At 51.2% G+C, this 20877-nt stretch overlaps 1 protein-coding gene across 3 annotated transcripts in view; it reads left to right on the top strand.

Annotated features, from left to right (window-relative positions):
- Nucleotides 1–20877, top strand: part of LOC119953253 (ran GTPase-activating protein 1-like) — a 1177855-nt gene that overhangs the window by 1093752 nt on the left and 63226 nt on the right. For all 3 annotated transcript variants that reach the window (XM_038777306.1, XM_038777307.1, XM_038777305.1), the window contains one exon: nucleotides 11651–11735. In XM_038777306.1, coding sequence (XP_038633234.1) covers nucleotides 11651–11735 — 85 coding nt within the window. The remainder of the gene's footprint in view (nucleotides 1–11650; nucleotides 11736–20877) is intronic.

Here is a 20877-nt window from a genome sequence, read left to right as displayed (position 1 = left end):
TCAACATGGTTTTGTGAAGGGTAGGACGTGCCTCACAAACCTCATTGAGTTCTTCGAGAAGGTGACCAAACAGGTGGATGAGGGTAAAGAAGTTGATGTGGTGTATATGGATTTCAGTAAAGCGTTTGATAAGGTTCCCCACGGTAGGCTATTGCAGAAAATACAGAGGCATGGGATTCAGGGTGATTTAGCAGTTTGGATCAGAAATTGGCTAGTTGATAGAAGACAAAGAGTGGCGGTTGATGGGAAATGCTCTGACTGGTGTCTAGTTACTAGTGGTGTGCCACAAGGATCTGTTTTGGGGCCGTTGCTGTTTGCCATTTTTATAAATGACCTGGAGGAGGGCGTAGAAGGATGGGTGAGTAAATTTGCAGATGACACTAAAGTCGGTGTAGTTGTGGATAGTGCAGAAGGATGTTACAAGTTACAGAGGGACATAGGTAAGCTGCAGAGCTGGGCTGACAGGTGGCAAATGGAGTTTAATGCAGAAAAGTGTGAGGTGATTCATTTTGGAAGGAATAACAGGAAGGCAGAGTACTGGGCTAATGGTAAGATTCTTGGTAGTGTGGACGAGCAGAGAGATCTCGGTGTCCATGTCCATAGATCCCTGAAAGTTGCCACCCAGGTTGAGAGGGTTGTTAAGAAGGCATACGGTGTGTTAGCTTTTATTGGTAGAAGAATTGAGTTTCGGAGCCACGAGGTCATGTTGCAGTTGTACAAAACTCTGGTGCTGCTGCATTTGGAGTATTGTGTGCAGTTCTGGTCGCCACATTATAGGAAGGATGTGGAAGCATTGGAAAGGGTACAGAGGAGATTTACAAGGATGTTGCCTGGTATGGAGGGAAGATCTTATGAGGAAAGGCTGAAGGACTTGAGGCTGTTTTCGTTAGAGAGAAGAAGGTTAAGAGGTGGCTTAATTGAGGCATACAAGATGATCAGAGGATTAGATAGGGTGGACATCGAGAGACTTTTTCCTCGGATGGTGATGTCCAGCATGAGGGGACATAGCTTTAAATTGAGGGGAGATAGATATAGGACAGATGTCAGAGGGAGGTTCTTTACTCAGAGAGTAGTAAGGGCATGGAATGCCCTGCTTGCAACAGTAGTGGACTCGCCAACACTAAATGCATTCAAATGGTCATTGGATAGACATATGGACGACAAGGGAATAGTGTAGATGGGCTTTAGAGGGGTTTCACAGGACGGCGCAACATCGAGGGCCGAAGGGCCTGTACTGCGCTGTAATGTTCTATGTTCTAAATCCATGCTAACTATCCCTGATTAATCCGTGTTTATCCAGGTGCCGATATGCACTATCCCGCAGAAGTATTTGGAACCACAGATCTCCTACAGTGTAGCAGGAGGCCATTTGGCCATTGAGTCTGCACCGATCCTCTGAAAGAGCACCCCCTGTCCTATCGCCCGTAACCCCACCTTCTTCCCTCCCAGGGGAAAGTTTTTAGCCCGGCCAAACCACCTAACCTGCACATCTTTGGGCTGCGGCAGGAAAGCGGAGCTCCCGGAGGAAACCCACGCAGACGCGGGGAGAACGTGCAGACTCCGCACAGGCAGTGACCCAAGCCGGGAATCGAACCTGGGACCCTGGCGCAGTGAGGCAGCAGTGCTAACCACTGTGCCACCGTGCCGCCCATATCCCATAAGTTTCCCACCACCGAGGTTAGACTGACTTTTATTTTATTTTCAGTGGTAAAGGCCTTTTCTATTGCTAAGGAGTGCAGTAAGTGCTAGAAAGAGAGCACTGAATAAAATATATTTAAAAAAGGAGAATAAATAATTAAACAAGTCAATAATTAATTGATTGAAACCCATTAAGGATGGCAAGGCAGGTGATGTTTTGCAATGGCAAAAACATGTGAGCTCCTTGGTGCCAGTGTTATCCAGGGCGAGCACATCTGCTGTCAGTGCTTCAACTTCAGTACAGAGTCACTGAGCTGCAGTTCCAGCAGGGAGATACTGCGACACAGCAGGGAGGGAGAAAGGTACCTGTGTACTTTATTCCAGAAGGCAATCATATCCTTTAGAATAGGGTCTTCAGGTTTAGTCAGCGGTAACGGACAGGGGACTATGACTGCAAGTGAGGCAGGAACGGGGGCCCAGGAGGCTGAATTTGGGAACTGAGCTGAGCCCTCGCAATTGTCCAACAGGTTTGAAGTTTTTTCATCTTGTTTCGACAGTGGGGGGATGCAGGGTGAGTGAGCAAAATGACCTGGCCCCATGGTACAGGAAGGCATTCAAGCGGTGTGGGGGGAGTAAATAGGAATGTAGAGTTCGTCATACATAGTACAGTCAAAGGTATCGATACAACTCTCTGCAGCCAATAGTGAGAGTCTAGACAGCTGTATTGTCTGCCTGGTGCCAGAGTTCAAAACGTCTGTTCATGGCTGGAGAGGAACTTGCCGTGGGAGGGGGAGGATCCAGTTGTTGTGCTCCACGTAGATACCAATGATGGTAGAACTAGGAACGAGGCTCTGCTGAGTACTACCCAAAGCACAAACAAATTGGCATAGGGTGAATAAGATTAGAGAGATGAATGCGTGGCTCAAAGACTGGTGTGGGATAAATGGGTTCCCGTAGTGGGGCCCTGGCATCAGTACTGGGGAAGGTGGGAGCTGCACCATTGGGAAGGTCAAACCCTAAACTGTGCTGGGGCCAGTGTTCTGCTAAATTGTGTAACCAGGGTGGTCGAAAGGGCTTTCAATTATAAAGTGGATGGAAGGGATGTGAGAGGAGATAAGGAAACAGCAAAGCATTAGAGCAGGGTGCAGTTTGGTTAATGAGTGTAACAGGCAGGGATAGAACATACAATCAGCAACACACAAGGCTGGAGATTGCAAAAACGTTGACAAAAACAGAATTGAAGGCCCTGTATCTGAATGCATACAGCATTAATAATATAAAAGAAATGTTAACACAGTTAGAGATAAGTATATATGACATGAGGCATTGCAGAGACAAGGGGGTAAAATCTCCTGTCCTGCCAACTGTGGGAATTGTCACGGTCGAGACGGGAAGTTTGACGGAGCATTGAAAGGTGCATTGACCTCGGATGGGAATTCCTGGTCTCGGGGTGGGCACAATCAAGAATTTGACAGATCGGAATGACAGGAAACTGGGACAATGTGCGGGACAGTCTGTTAATTAAGAATGTTATTAGCACGGGAGTGAGAGGTGACCTTGGCTTGAAAGAGTAAGATGTAAAATCAGTTTGGGAGTGTGGTGGTATGGATATGAGCACTGCCATTGGTGCAGAGCAATGGCTTCCCATTGGCTCTGGCTGGTCATGTGCCTCTCGTCCGATTGGTTGGGACTAGTCATGTGACTGCTCTCCAATTGGGCAAGAGGCAAGTAGGCCCCGCCTCCGAGGCGGGGTATAAGTACCCAGAGTTCCCGCCGGTTGGCCATTCTCTGTAGTTGACCACCGGGCTAACAACTAGCAGATCAAAGCCACTATTCGGAACATAAATGTGTCTTGAGTCGAATTGATGGTACATCAGGGAGGAGATAAGAAATAAGACAGGTCAGAGGTCATGTCTGGGAGTAGTTAATCGGCCCTCTACTGCAGGACAGAGCTTACAGGAAGGAATAAGCCTGGTTTAGGAAAGAGACAGAAATAATCATGGGTGACTGTTCTAACCCACACGAGACCCAAGGGGTTGGAGCAATCAGTCTTCCCGCCAGCCTCGGCCAATAAAAGCTCCCCCCGCAGCGGGGGGAGTCGAGGACATTGATGATTGAGTTTGGCAAGTATGGAACCCAGAGCAGAACCGGCTGGGATCGTGTGTAGATTGTAAATATAATTGCTTTGCAATAAACCTCATTTTCGTTCCCCTTCACTCACCTCCCCTCTCCCCCTCACTCACCTCCCCTCTCCCCTTCACTCACCTCCCCTCTCCCCTTCACTCTCCTCCCCTCTCCCCTTCAATCGCCTCCCCTCTCCCCTTCACTCTCCTCCCCTCTCCCCTTCAATCGCCTCCCCTCTCCCCTTCACTCACCTCCCCTTCACTCGCCTCCCCTCTCCCCTTCACTCGCCTCCCCTCTCCCCTTCACTCGCCTCCCCTCTCCCCTTCACTCGCCTCCCCTCTCCCCTTCACTCACCTCCCCTCTCCCCTTCACTCGCCTCCCCTCTCCCCTTCACTCGCCTCCCCTCTCCCCTTCACTCGCCTCCCCTCTCCCCTTCACTCTCCTCCCCTCTCCCTTTCACTCACCTCCCCTCTCCCCTTCACTCACCTCCCCTCCCTCCCTCACTCGCCTCCTCTCTCCCCTTCGTCGCCTCCCCTCTCCCCTTCACTCACCTCCCCTCTCCCCTTCACTCACCTCCCCTTCACTCGCCTCCCCTCTCCCCTTCACTCACCTCCCCTCTCCCCTTCACTCACCTCCCCTTCACTCACCTCCCCTCTCCCCTCTCCCTTCACTCACCTCCCCTTCACTCACCTCCCCTCTCCCTTCACTCACCTCCCCTCTCCCCATCACTCACCTCCCCTCTCCCCTTCACTCACCTCCCCTCTCCCCTTCACTCACCTCCCCTCTCCCCTTCACTCACCTCCCCTCTCCCCTTCACTCACCTCCCCTCTCCCCTTCACTCACCTCCCTCCCCCTTCACTCACCTCCCTCCCCTTCACTCACCTCCCTCTCCCCTTCACTCACCTCCCCTCTCCCCTTCACTCACCTCCCCTCTCCCCTTCACTCACCTCCCCTCTCCCCTTCACTCACCTCCCCTCTCCCCTTCACTCACCTCCCCTCTCCCCTTCACTCACCTCCCCTCTCCCCTTCACTCGCCTCCCCTCTCCCCTTCACTCGCCTCCCCTCTCCCCTTCACTCACCTCCCCTCTCCCCTTCACTCGCCTCCCCTCTCCCCTTCACTCACCTCCCCTCTCCCCTTCACTCACCTCCCCTTCACTCATCTCCCCTCTCCCCATCACACACCTCCCCTCTCCCCTTCACTCGCCTCCCCTCTACCCTTCACTCACCTCCCCTTCACTCGCCTCCCCTCTCCCCTTCACTCGCCTCCCCTCTCCCCTTCACTCACCTCCCCTTCACTCATCTCCCCTCCCTCCTTCACTCGCCTCCCCTCCCTCCTTCACTCGCCTCCCCTCTCCCTCCTCCATTCGCCTCCCTTCTCCCTCCACTCGCCTCCCCTCTCCCTCCCACTCACCTCCCCTCTCCCTCCACTCGCCTCCCCTCTCCCTCCTCCACTCACCTCCCTTCTCCCTCCACTCGCCTCCCCTCTCCCTCCTCCACTCATCTCCCTCCCTCCTTCACTCGCCTCCCCTCTCCCTCCTCCATTCGCCTCCCCTCTCCCTCCTCCATTCGCCTCCCCTCTCCCTCCTCCATTCGCCTCCCCTCTCCCTCCTCCATTCGCCTCCCCACTCCCTCCTCCATTCGCCTCCCCTCTCCCTCCTCCATTCGCCTCCCCTCTCCCTCCTCCATTCGCCTCCCCTCTCCCTCCTCCATTCGCCTCCCCTCTCCCTCCTCCATTCGCCTCCCCTCTCCCTCCATTCACCTCCCCTCTCCTCCTCACACTCCCTCTCCCTCCACTCGCCCCCCTCTCCCTCCACTCGCCCCCCTCTCCCTCCACTCGCCTCCCCTCTCCCTCCACTCGCCTCCCCTCTCCCTCCACTCGCCTCTCCCTCCACTCGCCTCCCCTCTCCCTCCACTCGCCTCCCCTCTCCCTCCACTCGCCTCTCCCTCCACTCGCCTCCCCCTCTCCCTCCACTCGCCTCCCCTCTCCCTCCACTCGCCTCCCCTCTCCCTCCACTCGCCTCCCCTCTCCCTCCACTCGCCTCCCCTCTCCCTCCACTCGCCTCCCCTCTCCCTCCACTCGCCTCCCTCTCCGTCCTTTACTCCCCTCCCCCCCTCCCCCCCTCCCCCTCCCTCCACTCCCCCCTCCCTCCACTCCCCCCTCCCTCCACTCGCCTCCCTCTCCCTCCTTCACTCTGGAGTTGGTCTGTCAGGGACACGGATGTATTGACAAACCCACGCTGGAAACCAGTCCTTGTAAATGCTGAAGAATAATGTCCGTACTTTCCCAAATCTCTAACAGCTCTCTCACTTACAACTCGAGAATGCACTAAATAGTGACAGGATTGACCAGTTACACCCCTCGCTGCTTCTCTCGCTGTCTCCCTCACCCACCTCTACACTTTACTCTTCACTCCTCTTGCTGCCTGTTGCCAGCGAGGGAACAAGGCAGCGAGAGAGGGGGACAGTGACCAGCGATTCAACAAGTCAATCACAATCCCAAGATTTTTAGCTGGTATTTTGGGGTTCAATATTCTGGGAAAACTGTTTTCATTATTCTTTGTGAAAAAACAGCACATTTCATTGATGCTGCACTTGTTAAAATATCTTTACAGCAGCACGGTTCGATTCCCGTACCAGCCTCCCCAGACAGGCGCCGGGATGTGGCGACTAGAGGCTTTTCACAGTAATTTCATTGAAGCCTACTCGTGACAATAAGCGATTTTCATTTCATTTACATTGCTCAGTATAACAGGTGAAACAGCGTGAGGTGTCAGTGATATCCTGGGCACTGCATCTGTGTTCACAGTGTATGGGACGGGATTCTCTGATCCTGGGGCTAAGTGTTGACACCATCCCAAACGCCGGAGCATTTTACAACATCAACAGGCCCCTAGGAGCAGGGATCCTGCACTGCACAGGGGGCCAGCACGGCACTGGAGAGCTTCACGCTGCTCCAGCTGCTGATACAGGCGTCAGAATGGGTGCCGCGGGTCCTCGCATGCATGCTACAGCTGGCGAGAGTTCACACATACACGCTACGGCTGCGCTGGTTCGCGCATGCGCGTGTGTGCCTTCTCCGCCCCGGCCCCGACGCAACATGGCAGAGAGCTACTGGGGCCCAGCGCAGAGGAACGTAGGCCCCCACCAGGATAAGCCCGCTCGCTGATCGGTAGGCCCCAACCGTATCCCAGGCCACCGGGAATGCCCCCCCAGGATCGATCCCCCTCCCCCCCCCCCCCCCCGCCCACCAGGCCGCCCCCACAACATTAACGGTGAGGTTCCGCCGGGTTGGACCATACGAAAATGAAAATTGCTTATTGTCACGAGTAGGCTTCAATGAAGTTACTGTGAAAAGCCCCTAGTCGCCACATTCCGGCACCGGTTCGGGGAGGCCGGTACGGGAATTGAACCCCCGCTGCCCCCTTGTTCTGCATTACAGGCCAGCTGTTTAGCCCACTGTGCTAAACCAGTCAGTAATGGGTCCAAATCCCTGCTCCGGGATTAGATGATTTGTTCGTGCCTACTGCTCATATACAGGCTCTGAAACCAGATAATATTCTGACCACAAGAAAGACTTGCATTTCTATAGCAAGGGGTGCTGGGCACTTCCAGCCCCCCCGTATCTCAGCTCCTGCACAAGTTACTTCTCAATAATAATAATTACTTATTGTCACGAGTAGGCTTCAATGAAGTTACTGTGAAAAGCCCCTAGTCGCCACATTCCGGCGCCTGTCCGGGGAGGCTGGTACGGGAATCGAACCGTGCTGCTGGCCTGCTTGGTCCGAGAACAGCGCCGGTGGGCACTCGGCCCATCGCACAGGGAAAATTGCCAGGGGGGGGCGGCGTTCAACGCCCCCAACCGCGCCGGCGCCAATAGCGCCGATTCTCCAGTGACCGGAGATCGGCGGACCGGTGTCGTGTGAACCCCCCCCCCCCACCCCGGCGATTCTCCGACCTGCCGCGGGGTTGGAGAATCATGCCCAATGTGTCTCCTGCTGTTGCAGTGACTATAAACTCAGCCTTTTCCCTTTGACAAATGTTAGGCTTACAGGCCTATAGTTCCCGTTTTCTGTCACCCTCCTTTCTTGAATAAAAGTGTTGCATCAGCGATTTTCCAATCCACTGGGACCTTTTGTAGATTTGAGTGAATTTTGTAAGATCATAACCCATACATCTACTACCTCTACAGCCACTTCTTATAAAAGCCAAGGATGAAAGCAATCAGGTCCAGGAGACTTGTTAACCTTTAGCTCTGTGAGTTTTATCAGGACCTTTTCCTCATTGGCTGTGATTAGTTTAAGTTTTTCCGTCCATTTAACCTCCTTATTTTCAAGTATCCTCAGTACATTTTGATGTCTTATATTGTGAAGATATGTATTTAGTGGCTACGTTAGTCATGGGCGCAAATCCTGTAATGGCCACTAACTGTTGCGCGAGGCCAAAATCAGGATTTGCGCCGGTAAGATTTCCGATTGCAATCTTACGCGGCCCTCCCCAGTGATGTGATCAGGTTCATGTCCAGGAAGCACGCAAAGCTCATTTGCATGAACGTGAATTCATTACCGGGTATTTAGCATGGTTAACGTTGCACATTCAGCTCTCAGTGAATTTTCCCACTGTCCACACGTCACGCCAGTGTGAATCACTGCTGCTGCCTAAAAACGGGAACCAGGTTCCATGACCTACGACAGGGAGGCAGGAGGTAAGAACCACTGAACAGCAGAGAGTCCAAGGGGACAGAGCCTGCTGGGTTGTGTAAGTCTGGAGTCTGAGGCATGGCAGCATGGGGTGAGACAGGGGCAGGAGCGGGGGCAGCTAAAGGAAAGTCTAACTGGGCGAGGACTCAGGTTGGGGCCAGTCCTGTTCTGGAGATAGGAGGGCACTGAGACCTGAGTGAGCGATCACCACTGGCTAAGCTCTGGGATTGGCTGCATCCAGGTCCAGGAGGCCAATGGGTTAGGGGACGTCATGATGGTCAGCATTTGTGGCACCAACCTGACTCTCTCTCTCTCATCCCTGGCAGGATTCCGATTACTATCGGAATGGAATCAGTTGCATCAAGGGCAGATCCAGCAGTGAGAGATGAGGGCAAGATCAGGGGCTGGAGGCCGTACCAGCCATGCAGGTGACACAAAGTCGCTGAAGGACAAGAGTCTACAAGACCCTTTAGCCTTCATGGAGCTTGTGCACAACATGTGCCACCTCATGAGGGAGGCGATGCAACACCTGTGCCATGTCCTTGCAGAATCGTGGAGTTCCCGGTGAATACCGGGTCAGGCCCGCTAATGATATGCCAACGGCGTTTACTGTACGGCATTCTGGAACGCATTGACAGCGCTGTCGAGGCGACGGAGAATTGCCGCTTAGCGTGAAATCGGCACCTGCGGTTCCCGATTCCGGTGTCGGCCGACGGAGAATCCTGCCCGTAGTTCTGCTGCCTCGACAGGTCCAGTGGGGCAAAACAGTACCCGGAGGATCCCGCATTATCATGCCCTCCACAACCGGACTCGGCAGTGGGACGATGACCTTTGTTATGGGCCAGGTTTTAGAGAACCCCAAAGTGTATCATGGAGTTCACCTGACCCACAACTTTTAATATATTGTGGTTATGGGGAGCACACGGGCTTACTCTGCAGGTGTGACTGCAGAAATCTACAGTACTTTTAAATTAAAACAATGTTTATTTATGAAACCAGTTAACACTTTATAAACCCACAGTAAACATCTTAACAACTATCAACACCAATAAATCCCCAAAGAATACAGTACGCGACAGATAACCCTTAATAAATTCCCAAACAACATCAGGAAGTCAAAAGACCCTTTTAACACAGAGATCAGGTTTAAATTCACTATTGAGAGCAGTCAGCACTTTGAAATCACCCAATTGATTTGGAGGCAGTCTTTAGTTAGCAGAGAGATCCATGCACATCTGCTGGCTTTCACTGCAGCTCCTCTCTCTGAAAACCAAACCAAAAACTCACTCTATAGCAGCCTGCTCAAAAACAAAATTAAAGCAGACAGACAGCCCAGCTCCACCCACTCTCTGACATCACTGCAGCTCTCTACTAAACACCCATTTCTTAAAGGTACCCTCACATGACACCTTCCTAAGGACGACCTTGATTATTGTCATGCATCATTGCATGAGGAAGACTTGCAAGAGAGCATTGAGGATGAGCCTGCTGAGGATCCAGAGGAAGGAGGCCGTGCGGGGGTGAGGGTGCACATGGGTAGAAGAGCTGGAGATGTCCTCATCACCTCCTACTTCATGGAGGAGGGCTAGCTCGGTGTCTGACAATGTGACCCCCCCCCCCCCCCTTCCCAGGACGCAAGCAGGGGATGAAGTTGACAGAAAAACCGAAGATCAAGTTCTCGGCCATAAGACATAGCAGCAGAATTAGGCCACTCAGCCCATCGAGTCTGCTCCACCATTCGATCATGGCTGATATTTTCTCATCTCCATTCTCTTGTCTTCCCCCCCATAACCCCTGATCCCCTTATTAATCTCTGAGTGCCTGCTGCCCGGTTGATGCAGGAGGAGGATGATGACTTGAGTCCTATCCCTCCAAATTATAGATTCTCACTGAGAGGGTCTAACTGCCTGACATTGCGGGTCAGTGAGGACAAGTGTGCCACTGGGAGGAGGGTTATCAATTCTGAGGCGTTAAAGTGGTGATGAACAATAATATTTAATTCAGCGACATTTACAAATTTTACAAGTGATAATGCCCCCCAGCCACCTGGGCCTAACTTCACTTGTGTCCACACACAGTCCAAAGATGTGCAGGTTAGGTGGGGTTACAGGGTGGGCCTGTATGGACTGGATTGGATTGGATTGGATTTGTTTATTGTCACGTGTACCGAGGTACAGTGAAAAGCAGCTCAACAGATCATTAAGTACATGGGAAGAAAAGGGAATAAAAGAAAATACATAATAGGGCAACACAAGATATACAATGTAACTACATAACACCAGCATCGGATGAAGCATACAGGGTGTAGTGTTAATGAGGTCAGTCCATAAGAGGGTCATTTAGGAGTCTGGTGACAGTGGGGAAGAAGCTGTTTTTGAGTCTGTTTGTGCGTGTTCTCAGACTTCTGTATCTCCTGTCTGATGGAAGAAGTTGGAAAAGTGAGTAAGCCGGGTGGGAAGGGTCTTTGATTATGCTGCCTGCTTTCCCCAGGCAGCGGGAGGTGTAGAGGGAGTCAATGGATGGGAGGCAGGTTCGTGTGATGGACTGGGCGGTGTTCACGACTCTGAAGTTCCTTGTGGTCCTGGGCCGAGCAGTTGCCATACCAGGCTGTGATGCAGCCCGATAGGATGCTTTCTATGGTGCATCTGTAAAAGTTGGTAAGGGTTAATGTGGACATGCCGAATTTCCTTAGTTTCCTGAGGAAGTATAGGCGCTGTTGTGCTTTCTTGGTGGTAGCGTCGACGTGGGTGGATCAGGACAGATTTTTGGAGATGTTTTGGGGTGCTCTTTCAGAGGGTCGGTACAGACTCGATGGGCTGAAGGGCCTCCTTCCATGCTGTAGGAATTCTACCACATCTATAAATAGGAAATGGCTCTTCAGCTTGTAACAAAAATAGCAACACACCTATTTCAGCTTCTAACTAAATCATACTGCAGTGAGCAGAGCTTTACTGAAATAAGGAAATGGTTATTGAGCAACATGCAGGGGCTTAGGGCTGACATACTGTCACACCTCACAGTGAATTCGAACTCTGGAATTACACTCAATTCCCCAGCTGGGGAACTCGGCCTTATAAATATCAGCACAAGCCTGGGAACTCAGAGCCAGGTCCACTATACTCAATAGGGAAAAGGGCTACAGCTGGACGCAGTGAGAAAACATGGACTTTACAATGAAGTTTCTCTTGCAGGTAACTGCCTGGGGCAGGAAGGCTGTGTGCTGGTGCGTAAAACATTGGAGTCCTTACACAAGGGAGCTGTGCTGTGCTCACTCAGGTAAGTCAAGTGTTGGACTGGCACATGATTGTTTTATTGGTTTTGTTGCTTTGCAAGTTAAAAGCTATTTTTAATTTTAATTTTTTTCTAATTGTAATATCTCAAAAGAATGATTCCTCCTCTCACTTCATTTTCCCTTGAAATCTGCCACTCCTTCCCTAAACCCTGACCCTTGATGAGACTCCCCACAGCTTTGAAAAGCCTTCTGGAAGTCTTTACTCTGCAGCTCATCTTCATTCACTTCTTCAAATTCCTCTCCTAACTCCTGCCAGCTGGCTGGTATTTCCCTTCCGTTTTACCCAGCACAACACCATCCTCCCACCCACCATCTCTCCGTCGTGGGCGTTGTTCGTAGTTCCAGTATCTGCAGCATTAAAGTCCAGTTGGGCATCTTTAAGATTATGGAAGGATTTGTTGGGATGGATAGAAAGAAGATGCTTCCACTTTCAGACAAGACCAGAACAAGGAGCCATAAATATGAGACAGCCAATAAATTCAATTGGGAACTCAGGAGAAATGTTTTTACCTGGAGAGAATGCGGAGCTCACTCCCACAAGGAGTAGTTGAGACAGAGAGCATAGACACCTTTAAGGGGAAGTGAGACAGCTCATGAGGATGAAAGGAATAGTTTATGTTAATGCTTTTTAAATTCTTTCATGCGATGTGGGGGTCATCGGCTAGGCCAACATTTATTGCCCATCCCTAATTGCCCTTGAGAAGGTGGTACTGAGCGTCCTGCAGTCTATGTTGTGTAGGCGCACCCACTGTGCTGTTAGGGAGGGAGTTCCAAGAGTTTGACCCAGTGACAGTGAAGGAACGACAATATATTTCCAAGTCAAGGTAGTGAGGAGATCTTGCAGGTGGTGGTGTTCCCATGCATCTGCTGCCCTTGACCTTCTAGGCGATAGAGGACACAGGTTTGGAAGGTGCCGTTCAAGCAGCCTTGGTGAGCTGCTGCAGTGCACCTTGTGAATGGTGCACACGGCTGCTGCTGTACTTTGGTGGTGGAGGGAGTGAATGTTCAGCGACAGTAATGCCATTGAATGTCAAGCGGAGATTGTTAGATTCTCTCTTGTTGGAGATGGTCATTGCCTGGCACTTTTGTCGTGCAAATGTCAGGTGAAGTAAGTAGGAGGAGGGTCGTGTGGCACAGAAACACTGATCAGTTGGAGCAAGTGATGTACATTCTACATAATTTGAAGTAACGACTGGCAGAAGTTGCCCCAGTTCATTTATATCGGGAAGTGGGAGATAAGAGGAATCACCAGCTCCAGTCATAGAGGACTGTGGTTAAACAAACGGATGAGTTAATGTAGATTTAGAGTCTCCTGTTACACTCTATTGGTGGTATAACAATAGCACAAGTGCTCCCCATGGCTGTAAGTCAATACAGAAATGCACCATCCCTGATGAGGCAGAGGAGGCCTTCCTGGGTTGTCTGTGTTACATGTAACAACTGCTCGAGTTGCCCAATGTGGATAACTGCATCGAGACAGGATCTGCTGATGGCATTAAACTAGCCTGATTCTCACCAGTGGCCCTGGGGCAGAAAATGAAGTTTGCAAAGCAAGGATGTTCGGCAATGCTGCCTTGATTCATGACCAGAGCTGGAGCTCACTTCAGATTGAAGGAGTTTCCTTTGATACATAAACAAGGCAGACACAGGGGTAGAAACCTTTCATGGGCGGTTTAATAAAACAGGCGGTCTCACATTGGGTGCCCACTATCCATCCCACTGAATACTCAGTTTCATCAAAGTTTATGGAAGGTGCAGGACCAGCTGTTTGAGTTTTGTTTCAGGTGCATTTCCCCTTCTTGTAATCTTTTTTTCCAATTAAGGGACAATTTAGCGCGGCCAATCCACCCACCCGCACATCTTTGGGTTGTGGGGGCGAGACTCCCGCAGGGACGGAGAGAATGTGCAAACTCCACATGGACAGTGACCCAGGGTTGAACCCGGGTCCTCGGGGCCGTGAGGCAGCAGTGCTAACTACTGCGCCACCCTGCCCACCCCCCACCCCTGTAATCTACGAATGCTCCAGCAATCTCCAGGGAGCTTCACAGACCCCCTTTTCCCAGCATGGCGCCTCCCTCAGCGGGAGCCTGGGCAGAAAAATTGCCATTTAATCTTATGGGACTAATCCATGGTCCCTGTTTCCATCGAGTGAGGCAGTGTTTGTCTTCCTCTCCAAGAACAAGGCAAGGAAGGATCCAGCCATGACGAGGCGTGAGCCAGACTTGAGGATCTATTCCTCCCCATCAAATCTGCATGTCGGTATGGGGGGGGGGGGGGGGGGGGGGGGGGGGTCCATGGCAGTGGTATAGCATCATTTACCTGAAAGTACTTAGAAGAACAAAAGCCTCATGTCGGGCACCCTCCACCTTCTCCTGCATTCCAGGTTCATTTACAGCACTGTGCAGTCATTTGAAGAAATGCTATCTCTAAAACCAATGCCAATTCTGTTTTGCATTTTCCAAATCAATTTGCTGCACTATTTCTCATTGGAGGCTATTGATGAATAGGATTAAATCACCAGTAGCACAGAAATCTGGTAATTAGCTTCTTGGCATTCAGAGCAAGCTCCAATTAATACATTTGTTCTTTTCTGGTCAGCAGTGGAATCAGATGGTGTTTAAGAAATAGAAAAAGATTTGCTGTGAGATTTTAATTATACACAAGATGCAAGAAATCATTCATCCCATTCAATATAATACAGCTCATTTGTATCTGCTAGGATACACACTAGTTAAATAGAACAATTCATTCCACACTGCTGCTGTACAGCTTGTTTGTATATCGCTGTCAAATCCTGTTCACATACAGTAAACAGAGAGCAAAACAGGAACAATTCCTATCTGTGTTTGATTTGTTTATGTCACCTTTGATTTAAACACAGTACACAGGAGGTAAAAGAAACCATTCACTCCTGTTTAGCTTTGCACAGTTCTTGTTTCAGTCTTTGCTTTTCTGCTTGTACATTATGTTCCGTGTATAAGGAACCCATTCAGTCTGGCCCACTACCTTAGAGCTCATATGGGCCTCATTGTCAGCTTTAGTGCTGACGTACAACGTACTGTAAAGGGGTGCTGGGCACTTCCAGCCCCCCCGTATCTCAGCTCCTGCACAAGTTACTTCTCAATAATAATAATCACTTATTGTCACAAGTAGGCTTCAATGAAGTTACTGTGAAAAGCCCCTAGTCGCCACATTCCGGCACCGGTTCGGGGAGGCCGGTACGGGAATTGAACCCCCGCTGCTCCCTTGTTCTGCATTACAGGCCAGCTGTTTAGCCCACTGTGCTAAACCAGTCAGTAATGGGTCCAAATCCCTGCTCCGGGATTAGATGATTTGTTCGTGCCTACTGCTCATATACAGGCTCTGAAACCAGATAATATTCTGACCACAAGAAAGACTTGCATTTCTATAGCACCTTTCATGACCTTGGGACACCCAAAGTGCTTGACAGCCAATGAAGTGCTTTTGGAGTGTTGGATTTGAGAAGCGTAGGTTAATCATGGAGTTGCAATGGGCAGATCAGGTTGGACTAAATGATATATTCAAGGAAAGGATTATGAGATGTAACAAGTATTTTGACCCTCAGGAGCCTGTGTTGCTCACTCCTGGGGCGGCATTCTCCCTTACCCGGCGGGACGGGGGGGTCCCGGCGTAGGGGAGTGGCACCAACCACTCCGCACCTTTGGCGGCTAGGCCCCCTCCGGAGCGGTTGGCACCACGCCGACTGGCGCCAAAACCGGCACCAGCGGCCTTTGACGCCCAGTACCGGGGCTGGCCGAAAGGCCTTCGCTGGTTCGCGCATGCCGGGGATTCTCTTCCGCTTCCGCCATGGCGGAGGCCGTGGCGGCGGCGGAGGAGAAAGAGTGCCCCGAAGGCACTGGCCCGCCGGCCGATCGGTGGGCCCCGATCGCGGGCCTGGCCACCGTGGGGGCACCCCCCAGGTCCGATCGCCCCGCCCCCCAGGACCCCGGGGGCCTGCTCGCGCCGCCGATCCCGCCGCCACCAGAGGTGGTTCAAGCCTCAGCGGCGAAAGAGGCCTCCCAGCGGCGGGACTTCGGCCCATCGCGGGCCGGAGAATCACCGCAGGGGCCTCGCCGATCCGCGCAGACGTCACGCCGATCGGAGGAGCGTGATTCCCGCCCCCGCCAATTCCCGGGTGGCGGAGAATCTCTGCCATGGTAGGGGGCGGGATTTCCGGTGGACCCAGGCGATTCTCCGACCTGGGGCCGCCGGAACTCACGCCCCCGCCGTGGCAGAGATTCTCCGCCACCCGGGAATTGGCGGGGGCGGGAATCACGCCCCGCCGATCGGCACGGCCCCTGCGGCGATTCTCCGGCCCGCGATGGGCCGAAGTCCCGCCGCTGGGAGGCCTCTCCCGCCGCCGAGGTTTGAACCACCTCTGGTGGCGGCGCGAGTGGGCCCCGGGGTCCTGGGGGAGCGGGGGGCGATCGGACCCCGGGAGGGTGCCCCCACGGTGGCCAGGCCCACGATCGGGGCCCCCCGATCGGCCGGCAGGCCAGTGCCTTGGTGGCACTCTTTCTCCTCCGCCGCCGCCACGGCCTCCGCCATGGCGGAAGCGGAAGAGAATCCCCCAGCGAGCATGCGCCGATGGTGACGTCAGCGGTAGCTGCCGCTGACGTCACCACCGGAGCATGTGCAAACCGGTGAAGGCCTTTCGGCCAGCCCCGGCGCCAGGCGGCGGGCGTCAAAGGCAGCTGGTGCCGGTTTTGGCGCCAGTCGGCGTGGTGCCAACCGCTCCGGAGCGGGCCTAGCTCCCAAAGGTGCGGAGAATTCCCCACCTTTGGGGAGGCCCGACGCCAGAGTGGTTGGGGCCACTCCCCTACGCCGGGACCCCCCGTCACACCGGGTAGGGGAGAATGCCGCCCCTGGTCTCCATTTATAGAAATGATTTAGACATGGTGCAGAGGGATTGCGTTCCCATCAGTCAGGTCAGCAACAATGATGGGCCTCAATGGGCTACACTGTTGTCAGTTCTGAGCTAGTATAGCCACGTCATAAGCTATTTACCTTTCTGTGAGTCACTCAATGACATTGTCGAGCCACCAATTTGCTGGTATTTCTCAGTCTCTCACGCCTGTCCGTTTGACCTCAGGGATGTAAGCGGTATTCCAGATCCTTCCACTATTCAAACATTGCCCAAAGCATCACCATCTTCTTTCTTAGGTTCTGTGTACAAGTATCATTTCATGTCCAAGCCATGTTCTAATCATTGAATCTTACAGCCAATCAGCCTGTCATACTGGGCTGCCATTTGGAAAGAGCTGTCTAGTTCAGTTCCAGTTCTCCTGCTCTGTCTCCAGAGCACTGCAAGTTAGTCCCCTTCTAATAGTTTGACTTGGTTACCATAAGGAAACATTAACAATTTGTAAAGGAAGTGTCCAGTTGCCTTTTGAAAGTTTCTCTGGAACCTTATTCCATCACCCTCTCAGATGGTGGGTTCCAGGTTTTAACAATCCTCTACAGATACACTCAGCAGGAATTAGCGTTTCTGGGCAAGACCCCCAACGTCGGGGCCCAATGCGGATCAAGACCCCGCACTGTGTCAGAAGCGGGGCCAGAGGACGTGCTTGCCATCCAATTGAGGGTGAGCTCTTGAAGCTGGAGGGCCAATGGAGAGCCAGCACCAGGGCAGCACCCTGCAGCTGTCGACGGGTGAGGGAGAGGGGGGTGGCTACTCAGCACTTTAAAAAGATTTGAACTAGAAAATGACCAAGCTGGTGGGTACCAATGGGGAGAGGAACACAACCCAGGCCAACCCGGGCCTCACACACCAGTTATCCTACAACCAAAACTGTGGCAGGGTAGACAGAGGGAGGGTCCTGTCCTATGGTCTTCTGACAGGAGCCCGTCTTCAGCAGCTTCTGAGTTCCTGATGTCGCGGGGAGCTCATAGTTAGCATCTAATTCTTGGCATTAATTGGACAGTTCGCTACCCTAAAGAGCGACACACTGTGAGCAAGTAGCCATTCCACTCCCAAACCAGACTTCCCCCAAATGGCTCGGGGCAGGATGGTTATGGAAAAGTGGCATGCCAACCATCCCCGATATGTGTGCCCATCCCCCATGTTGGGTGCCTCAGTCCCTCCGCACCATCAGGCACTTTACTGTCTTTAATATTGTCACCAAAGTGCACGGGTGCAGAATCAGGCCTGATTGTGATGCCCACATTGTCATATAGTCATTTGTGATTCGCAGCTGAGAGTCACACACATGCAAAGTCACAATTGTAGGTGGAAAAATAATTCAAATTCTATTTTCAATTATGTGTGACTCCAGGATTTTTAGAATTTTTTTTTTCCTTTATAAATTTAGAGCACCCAATTCATTTTATTTTCCAATTAAGGCACAATTTAGCATGTTCAATCCACCTGTCCTGCACATCTTTGGGCTGTGGGGGGCAAAGTCCACGCAAACACGGGGAGAATGTGCAAACTCCACACGGACAGTGACCCAGAGCTGGGATCGAACCTGGGACCTCGGCGCCGTGAGGCAGCAGGGCTAACCCACTGCGCCACCGTGTTGCCTAGGATTTTTAGAATTGAAGATTCTGTCCACTTTGACATGAAAGAGTAGGTTCGTAGCTCTGTGCAACTTGGGTAAAGTGTCAGAAGGAAGCCGACACTTGTGGGACCCTCCAATCAGAATAATATTTGCTTCAGGAGAGAGAGAGACGAAAATGAGCAAATAAAATGAATGCACATTTATATACCGGGCCTGACCGTACACAGACAGAATCTAGTCTGAGGGAAGAAGACCACTACTTTATGGTGTCATATTCTTGGGATATTTCCTATCGCACAGAAATTGCTGCAAGTTTGGAAATAAATGAGTTTTCATTGATATAACCATCGGACAAGCATTTGAGAAATAGTGCAGCTGGAACTGCTGCAATGTTGTTATTCAGATGAGCCGCTAAACAAAGGCCCTGTCCAACCTCTCGGGCAAATGGAAAAGGTACCACAGCCACTAATTCATGAAGTGTGGGAGAATTCTCCCCAGTGTCCTGGCCAATATTTATCCCTGAACCAATATCAATAAAAGGAGAATTATCTGGACATGAGCACATTTCTGTTTGAGGTATCTTGTGTCCTAATTGGCTGCTGTGCTTCCCACATTATAACTGTGACAAACATGTCAAAAATACTTCATTGACTGCCGAGCGCTTTTGTCTTGAAGTTGTGAAAGGAGAGATAGAAATATGTCTTTCTCTTTTCTTTCTTCTATTCATTTATGACCTTGAATCCAAATACCGCTGAGTATTCCTGCTCATGAATAATTCCCATATCTGTCGCTTGAATAAAATCTAACCTTGTGAAACAATCCACATGCTGTTAGTCTGGGCAGGCCACAGGCATGTTAAAATGGGGATCAATATGTTATAAGGCTAGAGCAGGCCTGCCCAATGAAGAATAGCACATTGCAGGCGATGCAAATATCCAAGATCATAGTCATGATGTGGAGATCATAGTGACTTTGATTGAGCAGAAACCAAACCCCCAAACTACTCAGAATGAGGGGACTGTTTATTCGGTAGTTTGCTCACCTCCCCCCCCCCCCCCCCCCCCCCCCCCCCCACGCGAATGATGAGGTGTGAGGAGACCCAGGTCAGTCAAAGCAATATCACAAGACAAGAGGATCCCTAGAAAGTGAATCAGTGAGGTCAGGAATGTTGGTGGGTGTCAGTGGCAGTGATGGGTGGGGCCTGAGGATCTCTGGGGACTGAGAGAGGTGACACTCACCACAGGGATTGGAGTAAGTGCTAACCTTATTTTTTTTTTCATTTATATCCCATTTAAGGCTGTTTTTTGTTGTTGCTGCCCTGGGTAAAACTAAATTGCAGCCAGGGAGCTGAAGCAGTTATTAGGCAACCGATTTGCAGATGCAAAGAGTTGATTACTTGTGGGAGCAGAAAATGGATGTTCAAGTTGTCAGGTAAAAGTTATATTGGGTGAGAGGGGTCCATTTCCTGCACCTTTACCCAAAATGGCTTCTTGCCCACCATCTGGGAGAATAATGGACACCCATGCCGTGCACCCATAAGCAAACAACTCTTTACATCTGCAAAGAAGAGGGCAGCCCAAGGCGCAGTGGTTAGCATTGCTGCCTCACAGCACCGAGGTCCCGGGTTTGATCCCGGCTCTGGGTCACTGTCTGTGTGGAGTTTGCACATTCTCCCTGTGTCTGCGTGGGTCTCACCCCCACAATCCAAAGATGTGCAGGGTAGGTGGATTGGCCATGCTAAATTGCCCCTTAATTGGAAACAAATTAATTGGACACTCTAAATTTATTTTTCAAAAAACATCTGCAAATAAGCAGCCTAACATCTGCCTCAGATCCTGCTGCAGTATTAGTTTGTCTGAAGGCAGCAACACTATCACACAAAGAGAAAACTCACTCAAAACATCACATACGTATAAAACAATAGAAGTTTGGTACTCACCACAGCCCCCGTTCTGACCTTTCGCTCTCTTAGTCTCTTATCTTTCTCTGTGAAAAAGCATTCCTCCCCTAAATTCTTTATTTGACCTGTGGCTATTTTATATTTATAACTTTTCATTTTTGACTTGCCCACAAGTGATGGAATGTTCCACTGGCTCTAGTTGTTCCCAGCAGACTACACTATAGACGCCTGTAGTTTGATCAAGTTAGTGAGGTATGCGTGGTGACGGTTAAGAAATTTCACAATCAGTCGAATGGCCAAGCTGACCATTCATTGACTTATTCTAATAATGTGGAGATGCCGGCGTTGGACTGGGGTGAGCACAGTAAGAAGTCTTACAACACCAGGTTAAAGTCCAACAGGTTTGTTTCAAATCACTAGCTTTCGGAGCACAGCTCCTTCCTCAGGTGAATGGAGAGGTTGATGCACGATCAATTGCACAGAGACGAGAGTTGAATACAACTGAGGCTTTATTACTCTAAGATGTGTGGCCTCCTACAGCAGCTGGTGAAATGGCTGCTGTACAAGGTGCACACATATTTATACTCCGCCTACTGGGTGGAGCCAGCAGGCAGGGACTACCCCCGTACCTGTAGTACAGGGTCTTACCACACATCTCCTAATATATACAAGAGTGGTGATTACCACAGAGGTAGGTTCCAGAAA

This window comes from Scyliorhinus canicula, chromosome 18 (genome assembly GCF_902713615.1).
Source record: "Scyliorhinus canicula chromosome 18, sScyCan1.1, whole genome shotgun sequence".
In the NCBI taxonomy this organism is placed as follows: domain Eukaryota; kingdom Metazoa; phylum Chordata; class Chondrichthyes; order Carcharhiniformes; family Scyliorhinidae; genus Scyliorhinus; species Scyliorhinus canicula.
The sequence above is the reverse complement of the archived record's forward strand: the minus strand, read 5'-3'. Positions and strand labels throughout refer to the sequence as shown.